We start from the raw sequence: 14,313 nt of genomic DNA on the forward strand, positions 1-14,313 counted from the left end.
CCCTCCTTCCAGGTCACCACTGGGTTTCAAGCAGACCAGCTAAAAGGGGGTAACCCGGCATTTGATCTTCCCATTCAGATTAGCAGGATCACTGCCTGGGCAATGGGCAGCATTCAGTAAAGTTGTGGGTGGATTTAGCACACCCACAAGCTGAAGCTAAAATGCTTAGGAAATATAGTTTTTCTATTTCTGTGGGTGTGTAAGGCGAGTAAAGTTGAACAAGGAGACAGATTAGACAGACATGACAGGTGAAACCTATAGATAGAAGAGAAAGTCTTGTATTTCATGTAAGGACAGAGTTCAGCAGTTTCACCAGAAGTTTAGCATTTTGATTACATTTAAGTAAAAAATTCGAGTATTACTGTTTGATAAAAATGCAAGACCAATTTAAACTAAGTTTAGAGACAAAAATGAACCACACACTGCATGGGTGGGCTCAAGTTGAAATGGGGTTGGGGAAGATCACCTCAGGAAACCCTAAACTCTTGGACATTGTCCCAAGAGGACTACTTTTGAATAGTATTCCCCTCAAACCTGTCAGGAATGTGGTCTGAGGAAGACCATGACCCACCAGGCAGACACTTCAAGCCACACGTGCACAAGTGGGGGTGGAAGACTGGATTCTGGTGTGGCTGGGGTCCTTCACCACTGCTTCCCCATCTTCAGTGGACCCAACGGGGCACAGGGTGGCTACTGCTACTGTGGACTGGGTTTGAATCACGTTATCAGTGGTACGTAGTTCTATCTTCAGCAGCTCCAAACAGGATTGGGAAAGGAGTTGGGGAAATGGAACTAGAACTCTTCCAAGGGTCATTAGAGAAAATTCAGCAGCTCTTGACTTTTCGACCCTGAGTAGTCGTCTGAGGGGCATGGCTTCTGGAGCTGACCAGTGTGTTTTCCTGGCCGACCTCCTGACTGTTGCAGAGCAGGGATTGAAGTGGGGCTCCGTTGGACCCAAGAGGGAAAGAAACAGTAAAGCAGCAACAGGTTCTCCAGGGAACTCGCACCACCAAGGCCACGCAGATGGCCTCCTCCTCCAGAAGGCTTTTTCACACTTGCACCTTCCCTGAGGATTCCTTTGTAGTTCAATACTTGGAGCACTACCCAAGCCAGCGATCTGACCAGTCAAGAGCCTGATCTTGAATTTCATGGTTGAAGAAATTGGATGGTTCGTGGGGAGGTTCAACAGCATGAACGATTTTTCCCCAAGCTGGCTGAACAATGCCACAGCCAGGATGACTCAGCTGTTCCAGTAGCCTGCAGACCCTGCAGGCTTGACAGCTGTGACCGGGAAGAGTCCTCCTAATGCTGAGCCTGCTCTGACCACAGCCCTTTGAGTTCCCCAGATCTGAGTCTCTGGGCTCACACACACCTCAGGGGCTGTCTCCCACTTGCACACTTCCGCTCCCAGAGTTCATCCTCTAGGAGGGAAACCACCCCTGCCCCTGGTGTCCAACTTCAGCATGGTGCTAGCTTCACCCTATCTTGAGGAGACAGACTTGGCAACTGGATATAGTGAAAGTGTGAAGCCTCTGTCCTTTGCTCAAGTCACACAAAGAAGTTGGTCTCACAGCAGGCACAACATTTCTTTTGAAAAATAAATATTTATAAACTCAGGGAGGAAGATTTAAAGAATCAGTCTCTCTCCCTCCCAAAGCACAAATGTCCCACATGAATCAAACCAAAGTTAAGTCTACCACTTATGAATGAAACCCCCTTCCCAGAAGCTATGTAGGAGGACAGGGGAGCTGGAATGCCTCCCAGCCCCTCAGTCCCCTTTGGTGATGAGGTCCTCAATGTAGGCATCCAGCTCATCATCTGTGTTGATGTCTATGTCCTAGAACAGATTGGAGTGAGGGTCAGCAAGGGCAGGAAAGCAGGGGGGGGGAGGAGCTTTTTTCACCCTTCCTGGGGCTGAGTCCAGAATCCCCTCCTGTTCCTTCCACCCCAGCTGTCAAGGCTCTGGTTCCATCTAGATCACTCTCTAGTCCCCATCTTTGTGGTCAAATGACTCCCAGGATTTTAGCTCCTGCCTCTAAATTCTCAATTGCCTTAGACATGTATTCATAAGTGTGTCTGAGTATCAAATGTGCCCAGTGCTAAGCCTGTGTTACCACCCAAAATCCATGCCCAGATAAGTAATGAACTACCTCACTGGGTTCCCTGTTCTAATCTGCACCTCTCCAACTAATCCAGTATCTTTTGACCTTGTCACCATTTCAATGACTTTCCACTTCTCTCAGGATCAAACTACACACTTGACACAATTACTGCCTCTTCCATACCTTACCACTCAGCCTAAGTCACGCTAATCCTCCCTCCCTTGAGAGCATTTGTGTCCCCCACCCCCCCTTGGCACAGTCAGTTCCCAGTCTCGGCTCTAATATCACCACCTCAGAGAACACCCTGAATACCCTAGTCATGTGGCTTCCTCCCATGTTGGTCTCAGTTACTTCAGAGCACCATCACCACTAACAGTGCTATCTCCTCCAGACTGTGAGGTGTGATAACAGGAGGAGGACAGGCCTTCAGTGTTGACTGGATTCCCTAAGGGGAACTCCCCACTTCTGGACTATTCAGTCCCACCTCAGTCATTTGGAAAAGCAAGAACTTTGTTTTATAGCTTGGAGGGTTCTCAAAGGTTGTACATAAGAATAGCTAAATAAGGGACGAAGGTTGGGTGGGCTTGGCTGGAATGGGGCCCAGGCTATACCACCACCTCAAGCCCTCTGGTCAGGGTGCTGAGCAGTCAGGGTTGGAATCACAGATTCCTGTGGGTGGGTACAGTCCTGTGAGAAGGGAGCTGAAGAAGCCCAGCCTGTCCCTGCGACCAGCTGGGCCAGCTTCAAGGAGAGGATTACTTGGCTCACCTCCTGCACTTTTTGCAGGAGTGCTACAATATTGGTCCTGAGCTTTTGTAGCTTCTCCTCTGTCTCACGGAGCTTCTTTTCAGAGTTGCGCAGGTTCTCCTCGGAGGCCTTGGCCCGTGAGTCCGCACGGCTCTGGTAGGAATGGCAGAGATTCTGGAGCCCCGCTTCATACTGCTTGAAGTACTCTTTCTGTGCAAGGAAGGGCCAGGGAATAAGCTCATAGGGTCCTCAGGGCCCTTCTAAATAGGCCCAGGCCCAGATAAAGGAAGCTTGGTTTGGGAGAACATCTCAGTAAAAGCGACAGTCTTCCTCGAACCACGGTAGGTAGACATTATTAGCACCTGTCCCATGGGGTTGCCATGAGGACAAGGACACAATCACGCATGAAAAACAGCAAAGCGCTTTGGCAGACAGCAAGTAGTGAATAAACTGGAAGGATATTTGCTATTGGTATGTGTTTGGTAAATTATTTGTGGCAGAGAAGTATCTTAACACTGGGTGGTCATCACTTGAAAGTGGTGATCTGACGCTAGAGAGGTGTGACTGCACTGGGAAGGTGCTCCTATAGTCTATTTGTCATCTGGAAAAGTAAAAATATCTTTCCAGTTCACCGAGTGCCTTTGATGATCTCTTCTGAAGGCGTAACACCACCACCAGATGGAGAAGTGTGGTTGTAGTTTCCTTAGACAAGAAGCACTTCAAACTTTGAAATAGCAAATTCCAAATGAAATATTACATGGGGATCCTCAGTGTTAAAAAAAAAAAAAATTAACTTTTATAGTATTTGAACATGATTTACTCACAAACTACTTCTAAAAAGAGGCCATTTTCATGTGCTCAGGTCACCTGACTGACCACTGCAATCTGACTACTCTAGTACCTGTTTACTTCTATGATATAGAGGGTACCTGCATTAAAAGGCTTCCAACTGCTGTTTTTTTAAAACCATTAGTGGCAAGTATTTAACTATGCCACTTACCTAATGATCTAGACTAGTACTTCTTAAACCAAGATGGTAAGAGAAACATTCTCCACAAAAAATGAATACCTTGGCAGCACCAAAAGTTTTAAGCCAAATCCAAAGTATCAGAATTCAGTATTCAATGTTCTGGAGACAATATTACTTTTTAAAACCTTTATTTTGAAGTTATTATGTATCTAGCTATCACATTAGTTTTTTCACTAATAATGTCTATGGGACCCCTCAGAAATTTTATGAACTCTGCATCTGGCATGACAGGAAAAAGGACCAATATCTATAGACTGAGAAGGACACTAAAAAATAAATAAAGTTTGATTCTAGAGATTACAACCAGGTCAAAGCTATACAGCAGTGCTGGTAACCCCTTTACAAAAATAAGCTTGATACTAGATTTAGACTCAGATGCTCATAACAACTTCATTTTGGGCTGAGCAGCAGTACCCACTGCAGAGTTCCCATCTTACACAGTTTTTTGTTTTGTTTTGTTTTGTTTTGTTTTTCGAGGTAGGGTTTCACTCTAGTCCATGCTGACCTGGAATTCACTATGTAGTGGCCTTGAACTCACAATGATCCTCCTACCTCTGCCTCCCAAGTGCTGGGATTAAAGGTATGCGCCACCACGCCCGGCTGTTTAACAGTTTTTCTCTGAGTTTGGCAACCACTTTAAGCCAAAACAAGTCTAACTGACGAGAAGATGCTAGCCATTCTATCAGCTGCTTGTTGTCCTGGGGTCTGCGGAGAACCTCCACAGCTCAACAAGGGCAAAAGCTAAAGCTTGGGCTTCCTATAAAGACAAATTATGAGCCTGATGCTTGGCTTTGTTCCTCACCAAGCACCTTATCTACTCAAACCACTCTTTCTCCATAACACAAACTCTCTACTTTCCTTAGCAGAAGGAAGAAGGTACACAACTAGCAATCAGAGCATGGGTGAGCGACAGAGTGTAAAAATCAAAGGTCAGTCTAGACTCACCAAAGGAAAAGATATTAGTTCTTCTGAATTCATAGTACTCAGTTCCTTCTTGGAGATGGGGAAACTGGGAGGCAGGAAATACCGTAAGCAATTCCTAAGCAGAAAAGAAGGTAGGAACTCAGAATGGCAAGGGTGGAGAACTGCTCTCAACCCCAAGCTGGAAGACAAAAGAAACAGGAAGATGAAATACAAACCGAAGAATCTGGACCAGTAGGTCAATGGTCTCATGGTTGGTGCTTGAAGCAGTGGTGTCAGGCTCAATGCGAACACAGTCGGAAGTGGAGGGTTCTGGCAAGGCTGTAGCCAGCTGAACTACTGGAGCCTCATCTTCCTCCCCACCCTCTTGCTGTGTGTCAGGGCTCTGATACTCTGGAGAAGGTGGCTTCATCAGTCGCACATCTTCACTGCCTTTCTCTACCCTATGGGGAGTAAGGCACAGACCTTGTCTTTCTGGCCCTGGGCTCCTACAGCAAGCTGCTGGGAGGAGAAGTAGGAACACCTCCTCCCCTTGCCCTAGATGATTTGTCACCCTGACCTCCAAGGGAGTTATTACCAGCGGTCTCTTGGTGTTGTGTCTGTGGGCACGTAGTCAAACTTCACCTTCCACCGTACTACATTCTTGCCCACCTCCACGGCAGTAACACGGCCCGTGTACCACTCTCTATTCACACGTACCTCCACATGCAGCCCTTTATCTAAGAATCAGAAAAATGTGTTAGTTCCCCCAACCTGGCCAGGGCCAAGCTGCCTTTATAAAAGGTAGTCCCCAGGAGTGGAAGGTCCCTAGATGCTTCTCTCCCACTACATCAGGGATCTGAAGTCCAGCTACCCTGTCTCCTCCTCCATCTGTCATAAAGTTGTTAAGAAGGGTCTAGAGAGAGGGCTTAGCAGTTAAGCACTTGCCTGTGAAGCCTAAGGACCCCGGTTTGAGGCTCGATTCCCCAGGACCCACGTTGGCCAGATGTACAAGGGGGTGCATGCATCTGGAGTTCGTTTGTAGTGGCTGGAGGCCCTGGTGTGCCCATTCTCTCTCCCCCCCTCCCTCCTTCTCTCTCTGTCGCTCTCAAATGAATAAAAACTATAAAAAAATCACAAGCCAGGCATGGTGACACACACCTTTAATTCTAGCACTCGGGAGGCTGGGCAAGATCACCAAATTCAAGGATAATATGGGTTACATGGCAAGATACTATCTCAAAACAGTTACAATGCATGGATGCATACATGCGCGAAGCATCATGTGGGGCTGGGAACATGACTCAGGTATAAAAAGGGGTTCTGAGTTTAACATCTAGCACTACAAACAAAACAAACTACAGATGGAGTGGTATTCTCTGAATTCTTCTTGGGATTAGACTTGGGCTAACTGTTACACAGGGCTCAGGGCAAGGAAGCCTCCCACGCCTTCAGGTTAAGCTGCTGCTGGCCAAAGTTTCACTGCCAGCACCACAAGCTGACAGGGAGCTCTTTCTCCAAACTTACCTTTCTGAGCCCTCTTCAGGTCAGCTGGATCCTCTTCCTCAGCACTATCTGAAAGCTGCAGGGAGAACGGTCTATTAGAAGAATCCTTAATAACCCCTAAAGAGCAGAGTTGTGTGCTACTGACCACACATGCTTAGGTTTAAATCATTCCCTAAAATCACTGTCTTTCAGATATCTGACACCTTAACAGATACAGGCAAGGGACACATGTCACAGACATAGGAATGCGCCTAGGAGTTCATCAGTGTCAAAATGGTTTGTAGTGCTCGCTTCAGCAGCACATACAGTAAAATTGGAACGATACAGAGATTAGCATGGCCCCTGCGCAAGGATGACATGCAAATTCGTGAAGCGTTCCATATTTTTAATGCCAGTTGAAGAGTAACTCAGCAAGGCTTGTCACAATTTGCTTTAAAAGGTAAATACAGATGAAAGTTAAAAAAAAAAAGGTTTGTAATTAGAGCCAGTATCACCCCAGATCTGTATTTTTAGTCACCTGGATGACAGAGTCCTTGAGAGGTCAATTAGTATAGAAGTCGCAGTTATGAATACAAAGGGAGATAGATGGCACAGGCCTCGGGAAGGGAGGCGGAGAACCTTATTGGACCACTTACCTCATTTGTTTCTCTCTTTTCCTCCTTCACAGTAAACTTGCCCCGTTTACACCTCTCCTTCCTCTTTTCAGCCTCTTCCTCAGCCTCTTCCTCATCTGAGATTGTAAGACTCCGCTTCCGACCAGAGGTAACCTAGAGCAAAAGTGGGAATAAGGGGCCCCTTCCAGTCTTCAAAGATGCAGAAAGATCTTCATGTGGCCTAGAGAAGCTATTCATAGGAGTGTGTGTCGATCCCTACCCCAACCTCCTGGCTCTTGCAGCGTGTCGACTTTTGATCAAAGCTGTTATGAGAGAAGCCTCAGTTCATTACCTGCTCAGCTTGCCTAACCAGCCAGCTGCAAACTCCCTGATACATGGGCACTGACACCAAGTCACCTGTGTCTACACTGTAGAAGCCAGTAGAGGTGACAAGTTTGTAGTGACAAAGCATAGCAACAAAGCAATGGGGAACAACCTGCACAGCTTTCTAGTCTTATTCTCTCTCAGGGCTGCAGACAAAAAGGTAAACTTGCTCAGCTGCCCATGGCTTCCCCAGTACAACCTTGACACAGCCTGATTCTATTCCTAGAGCGCTAAAGGTGAGCTGGGGGCTCAAGAGAAGCAAAGCACCTCACCAGGGAGTGTCTAACAGGTGGCTCTGGCTTTCTGACCACTGTAGTCTTGGCAGCCTTAGGGGCAGGGACTTCCCGGGAGTTCTTGGAGGTAGGGAGCACAGATGGTGACACAGGCTGCACCACAGGGGCAGGCCGGGATGTAGTCTTGACAGGAGGGTTCACCGGCTTTCGAGGTGCCTCAGGTGGCTGGAGCAACCTAGAGGTACTGGCCTCTACTCGGGCTGCCAGAGGTGGTGGTTTTGGGGTGTTGCTGATGACAGAAGCCTTTCGTAGTTGGCTAGTTGGTCTGGGAGCTTGCACTGAAGGAGGTCTGCTTGGGGCATTCTTGATCACTGCAGGTAAAGGGGGAGAACGAGGACGCTGCGGTCTCCGCACTGGTTCCTAAAGAAAAAAAAAAAGCCCTTGGAGGATGAGAATACTGATCCTAGCTTATGATATCACAGGAAGAGCCAGCCCTCCTATGCCTGAGCTTTACTTCCGTGGAAGGTCTGGTGGTCACTTCCAAAGGCAATTTCTTCAGATCAGCTTGGGAGCGGATAGGTGTGGTTTTCTGCAAAGCAAACATAACGATGAAATTGTTTGCATACTTGGTACGTTCAAACAAAATATATTTGGAGGGCTGGAGTGATGGTTAACGTGCTAGCTGGCAAAGCCAAAAGACCCAGGTTCAATTCCCCAGTACCCAAGGGGCACATGCATCTGGAATTCACTTGGAGTGATAAGAGGTCCTGATGTACCCATTCTCCTTCCCTACTTCCCTCTCCCCACTCTTCTCAAACAAATAAATTTTAAAAATATTTTAAAAAATCTATCTGGAACCTCATGTGTCTGGGGCAGTGGCAAAATTAAAGGAACCTGCCTCACAGTCCTATTCCTACAAGCCTCCTAGTCTCACTGAGAAAGACGCATATAACATGCATTCACATCTGCATGCATGTCACACACACACATACATGTGTGCAAGATAACGTCATGGGGGAGGGAGATGGTTCAGTGGTTAAAGGTGCTTGCTGGCAAAATAACATATGTATTAGCAAATTAAAGGACACTGTGTGATTAATCCAGCAGTTAAGATACTGAAAAAAATGTCAATGTGCTAAATATCTATAAAAGAAATAAAGAAAAACATGAGGGAAATTTGGGACAAGACTAGAAGTCAGGTAGGATTTAGCTCTTGAAACAAATAGATAATCATGAAACACACATAGAAAACTAGACAGACAAAAATGTAAGTAAAAATCAGCAATTCTGAGTGGGAAAAGCTGACAAATCTTTAAAAATATAAATAAAATTCAAATTATAAGAAATAAGAAGAAACAACATTTGGAAGGCTATTTAGTTAATGGTGGTTCCTTCTAACCTATTTCCTAGAGTTTTTATATATTCTAAACAAACTGGACCATAAGTATATAAGAAAGCTTATTATCTCAAAGAATAAGCAAGGCACACTTGTAAAAGAGTCTAGGCCTATACTTTGGGATTGGAAAGTTCTGTTGAGAACTCATGGTAAGTGGAAGGAACAGGAAAGCCACTGAATGTTCCTATCCTGGGTAGACCTCTGACATCAGCTGGCTCCACCCATTGGCAATGGCCCACATACCTGAAGGGCCTCCAGCTTCTCCTGCTGCTGGCGAATTTTCTCTGTCAGCTGCTTCTGCTTTTCTTCTTGTGTCTTTAGGTCCTTTTTTAATGTCCCGAGGGGAACCTTCTGCTTCTGCTCAGAAGCCTCACATCTGTGTGGAAGACAGGCTATGGCAGAGCATGGCTCCATCAGGTCAGAGACCTCCTCCTCACCCAGCCCTGCTGTCCTGCAAAGGAGCCACCACTCTGGAGCTCTCAAAGCAGAGAACTGGCATGTGCTACAGGACATCATCTTCCTTCTTGGGCATGTATTACATGCAGCAGGCCAGAGATGTGAGAATGTGCAAATTACCTCAAGAAATAGTGACTTACCCTGAAAGAGTGGAAGGAACAGTATGGAGTGGGGAGGGGAAGAGTGCCCATAATCCTGTCAGAGAAAGTGCTCACCGGTCCTGCTCAGGGTCAGGGTTCATGGAACAAACCCAGGTGTCAGGGTAATCTTTTTCTACAGAACTCAGCTGGAAGGGGAGAGTCCTCCACTTCAAACACAAATCTGTAAAAGAAAAAACCCCAAACATGTCAGCCACACCAACAACATATGGAATCCAGGCTTCTCGCAGCCTGGCCCAAGGCAAAGATACCCTGGACTTTCCACACTAGATTTTTCCACTGCCCCCCACCCCAATTCTGCCTGTCCTTACAGACTAGTAATTTTTTTTTAAGTTTTTTCAAGGTATGATTTCACTCTGGTCCATGCTGACCTGGAATTCCCTATGTAGAGGCCTCAAACTCGCAATGATCCTCTTACCTCTGCCTCCCAAGTGCTGGGATTAAAGGCTGTGCCACCACACCCAGCCAGAATAGTAATTCTTATGGACAATGATCCCAGCAAAAACAAAAACTTATCATGGGACCTCTATGCCTTCTAGTCCCTCTGCCTCCTGTAGCAGGAGCCTGTCATTCACTCATACTACAAACAACACGGCACCAAACCTACTGAGCTCAGCACAATTGTGGTGGGAAAATACCCTACCTCACTCACAAGACAGAAGAAACTTGCACAGTCTAAGGCTATATATACTCACATGGCCACTGTCAAACAGACCATCTTTAGTTGGAGCCAAGTCCATGAATGTTAAGCAAGTCAGAAGACCAGCATGGTGATAAAGAGAAGAAGGCTGACAGAAAGAAATCAGGAAAAGGGCTCCCACCACTCAACTCACCACACTGGATAGTGGTTGGAATTTCCATAGCCCTTCGGCGTTTGAAACGCAGCTCACTGGATGGGGGCTGGTTCCAGTTGGCAGAGAGGTAGCCAAACTCATCCCAGAACTTGATGATTCCACGCTGGGCTGGAAGGCAAAATGCCCACATACTCCATTAGAGCACACCTCATCCTCTTCCTAAATTCAGTCTCTCAGGCCACAAGAGCATCTGAAGGGTGAGAGGATGGCCCAGCCCTATTACCAATGGCAATGTCCTTCCAGTACTGTGCCAGGTGCTCTCCCATTGCCCGCAACAGGTGCCGGTACTCCTTGGCATCAGCAAAGTCCTGCTTGTTATGTGTGGGCTCCAGGACCAGGTAGGGCACATCAACAACTCCAACAACCCCACCACAAGCCCTGCAAAGACAAAAAGGCCAAATGTGTCATCTCATTGGCAGAAGCCCACCTACCATCAACCATGAGCTGGAAAGCTCCTTGGATAGTACTCACATGCCCCCTTCAAGCTGCGGGCCCACTTTCTCATACATTTTGATCAGGCGACTGCAGTTATAGATGAACATACCATCTAGGTCCCGGTGTTCAATGTTGACCCCAAAAACAAAATTCAGTTCCTTAGGTTCTTTGAGTGCTCTAAGAAAGAAAAAATATTCTCATCAACCTACTCATTAGCATGCAAACACCATGGTGATAAAGATATATTAAACCTAAATTTAAGACATATTAAAGTTTTACATCTCCATTCAAAATGTGTGATCTATTAGACTTGCTAAGGATTTACACTGTGCAGTGACTCTAAGCTTCCCTAATTAAAAACATACAATCTTGACTTCTGGTCAAGATGGCGTCTGCCTAACCACACCTCAGATCCCAGGGAAGGAAAGATGGACGCAGTACCTGAGTAGAGAATCAGCCCATCGCACCTTACCAGGGACCCTGTTGAAACCATAGAGTAACTGGGGAAATAAGTAAGAGTGCTGCTTTCTTGGTGAACCTGGTATCAGCACAGGGGTGAAGGAGATAAGACACAGAGAACACTCAACTCCTACCAAACCAGAGATCCAGAGACACAGAGGCTCCCAAGACCTCATCACTGAAATAGATCTAAAATGAACCCAACATGGCTCAGGGAAATTCATAGAAGAGGGGGTGGAAAGATTGTTAGAGCCATACATTATGCACAGAGACATTGCCTCTTCCCCATAACTGATGGCTAACCCCACAATGCACAACCCACATTCTCCAACAAGGAGGGTCCCTTTGGAGGGGGGAGGACAAGGAGGAGGCTAATGATGGTACCAACATGGCTGTATATACACTGTGTACATAACTAATAAAAAAATTTTTTCATGGTTTTTTCAGTAACTAAAGAGAAGGATTTAAGTATGAGTTACTATTTTAAAGCTGCTATAAATTTCTGCAAAGACAGTTAATATGGTAGAATAAATATAAGAAAGCCAGGCATGGTGGTGCATGCCTTTAACAGCAGCATTCAAGAGGCTAAATTAGGAAGATCCCCGTAAGTTTAAGGTCAGCCTGGGCTATTATTGAGACTCTGCTTCGGGGAAAAAAAAAAAATAGAAAGCTGGATAAGTTCGATCCCCCAGGACCCATGTAAGCCACATGCACAAGGTGGCACATGTGTCTGGGGTTTGTTTGCAGTGGCTGGAGGCCCTGGCACACCCATTCTCTATCTGCCTGTCTCTCTGCTTCTCTCTCTCTCTCAAATAAGAAATAAAAATATTTTTAAAGCTGGGTGTGGTGGCACATGCCTTTAACCCCAGAACTCTGGAGGCAGAGGTAGGAGGATCAACATGAGTTCAAGGCCACCCTGAGACTACATACAGATATATATACATATACATATATATATAATTTTTTTTAAAAAAGAACAAATATAAGGCTATATTCATACCTTCCCCCAAACTCCACTGATGTTAACAGCAAACTTGTGAGAGCAAAAATTCTCAAGAATATGTAAGAGAAGACAATCAATGACAATAAAATCATGGACTCTGAAAAGCAGATGGATGAGCAATGGAACAACTTTGAGTAGCCCAACAAGAATCAAGGTAGGGGCTGGAGAGATGGCTTAGCGGTTAAGCGCTTGCCTGTGAAGCCTAAGGACCCTGGTTTGAGGCTCAGTTCCCCAGGTCCCACGTTAGCCAGATGCACAAGGGGGCGCACGGGTCCGGAGTTCGTTTGCAGAGGCTGGAAGCCCTGGCGCACCCATTCTCTCTCTCCCTCTATCTGTCTTTCTGTGTCTGTCGCTCTCAAATAAATAAATAAAAAATTAAAAAAAAAAAAAAAAGAATCAAGGTAGGAATTCATACCCCAGAACTTGAGAAGCTCCACACAGTCACAGGGACATGATTGCCTGACCCAGGACAATATATATTCTAAGTAAAAAGTCTACAAACCCCAACCTACAGGTCATTCTACATTTGTAACCAGTGAGGAAAGAATAAATTATGAATATAGAAAAAGATGAGAATAAGATGCTGGGGAGATGGCTCAGTAAGTAAAATGTTTGTCACTCAAATATGAGGACTTGAGTTTGGATCCCCAAGACCCACAGAAAATCTGGGCACAGAGGTACATGCCTGTAATCCTAGTGCTGGGGAGGTAGAGATACGAGAATCCCAGGAGCTTACTGGCTAGCTAGTCTAGCCAATCAGTGTCCAGGTTCAGTGAGACTTTGTCTCAAAAAATAATATGGAAAAAGCCAGGCGTGGTGGCACATGCCTTTAATCCCAGCACTTGGGAGGCAGAGGTAGGAGGACAGTCATGAGAGGCCAGCCTGAAATTATAAAGTGAGTTCCAAGTCATCCTGGGATGAAGTGAGACTCTCCCTTGCAGAAACTAAATAGAGTGGAGAGCAATTGAGGAAGTCAGTAAATGTCAATCTCTGGCCTCCATGTGCATGCACACTCATGAGCTCACAAGTACATACACACAATGAAAAAGAAAAAGAGAGATATTGTCAGGTGGTAAAAATAAAGAGGATTTAAAAATTTCATTACTTAAATGTTTTATAGTCCTCAAGTTCTAAAAAAAAATGATATATAAACTTTAATGGAAAAAGGATGAAAGGAAGAAAGAAAAAAGGTAAGGCAATGCTGGTGAGGAGAGTTGGGTTTTAAGATGTCAGCTCTGTCTTCTGCAAAATCAAAAAAAAAAAACAAAACACTAAGATCTTGGTGTACCTGCCTTGCAGGAGTTTTTGACAAGCATTCTCAAAGTAAACTTGGTGACAGAATGGGAACCTACCAGTCAGTATAAAAGCTACATAATTTTAAAAGACCAAAGGGCAGTCCAAGCACTCACCTCTGCTTGGCATCCTTAATTCTTTTCTTGACATCAGCTTCTCTTCGCAAGGTGATGGCTGTATTCTGGACCTGCCGCAACATCACCTGGACAAATACATGAGCCATCAGGTGAGGTGAGGGAAGAGGTGCTCTCGCTCCAGGCCACAGTATATAATACTATTATGATATCTTTTACATGATTCATCACATGGATGCCTCTTTCTACAAAAATTACCCTCTCTGTGCATAAACTTAAAAAGTGTATTTTGAAGCCAGGTATGATGGCTCACGCCTTTAATCCACGTACTTGGGAGGCGGAGATTGCTGTGTGTTTAAGGCCACCCTGAGAATACATAGTGAGTTCCAGGTCAGCCTGGGCTAGAGTAAGACTATTTCAAAAAACCAAAACAGTGTATTTTGGGGCTGGAGAGATGTTTTAGTGGTTAAGGTGCTTGCTGCAAAACCTAAGGACTTAGGTTCAACTCCCCAGAACCCACATAAGCCAGTTCACAAGGTGGCACCTGCATCTGGATTTGGTTTGCAGTGACTAAAGGCCCTGATGTGCCCATTCTCTCGAACAAATAAGTAAAACATTTTTTTTAAAAGTGCATTTTGTTTTATCAAGTTCACATGACAATGAATCCTAATACCATAAATGCTACAAAAC

At 45.5% G+C, this 14,313-nt stretch overlaps 1 protein-coding gene and 1 non-coding gene across 4 annotated transcripts in view; one reads left to right on the forward strand and one right to left on the reverse strand.

Annotated features, from left to right (window-relative positions):
* Positions 1–262: 262 nt before the first annotated feature.
* Positions 263–14,313, reverse strand: part of Morc2 (MORC family CW-type zinc finger 2) — a 42,822-nt gene continuing 28,771 nt past the window's right edge. For 2 of the 3 annotated variants that reach the window (XM_045132295.1, XM_045132296.1), the window contains 14 exons: positions 13,666–13,751; positions 10,831–10,971; positions 10,583–10,737; positions 10,339–10,467; positions 9,563–9,668; positions 9,135–9,267; positions 8,010–8,084; positions 7,535–7,915; positions 6,921–7,052; positions 6,307–6,361; positions 5,378–5,519; positions 5,019–5,243; positions 4,825–4,918; positions 263–3,059 (listed from right to left, as the gene is read on the reverse strand). In XM_045132295.1, the coding sequence (XP_044988230.1) occupies positions 2,721–3,059; positions 4,825–4,918; positions 5,019–5,243; positions 5,378–5,519; positions 6,307–6,361; positions 6,921–7,052; positions 7,535–7,915; positions 8,010–8,084; positions 9,135–9,267; positions 9,563–9,668; positions 10,339–10,467; positions 10,583–10,737; positions 10,831–10,971; positions 13,666–13,751 (2,193 nt within the window). In that variant the 3' untranslated portion in view covers positions 263–2,720. The remainder of the gene's footprint in view (positions 3,060–4,824; positions 4,919–5,018; positions 5,244–5,377; positions 5,520–6,306; positions 6,362–6,920; positions 7,053–7,534; positions 7,916–8,009; positions 8,085–9,134; positions 9,268–9,562; positions 9,669–10,338; positions 10,468–10,582; positions 10,738–10,830; positions 10,972–13,665; positions 13,752–14,313) is intronic. The other variant, XM_004664075.3, reaches the window with a different exon arrangement.
* LOC123454271 lies at positions 6,569–6,672 on the forward strand. Its single transcript, XR_006633256.1, has one exon. It is a non-coding gene; the product is annotated as a U6 spliceosomal RNA (small nuclear RNA).

Source organism: Jaculus jaculus, chromosome 13 (genome assembly GCF_020740685.1).
Source record: "Jaculus jaculus isolate mJacJac1 chromosome 13, mJacJac1.mat.Y.cur, whole genome shotgun sequence".
NCBI lineage: Eukaryota > Metazoa > Chordata > Mammalia > Rodentia > Dipodidae > Jaculus > Jaculus jaculus.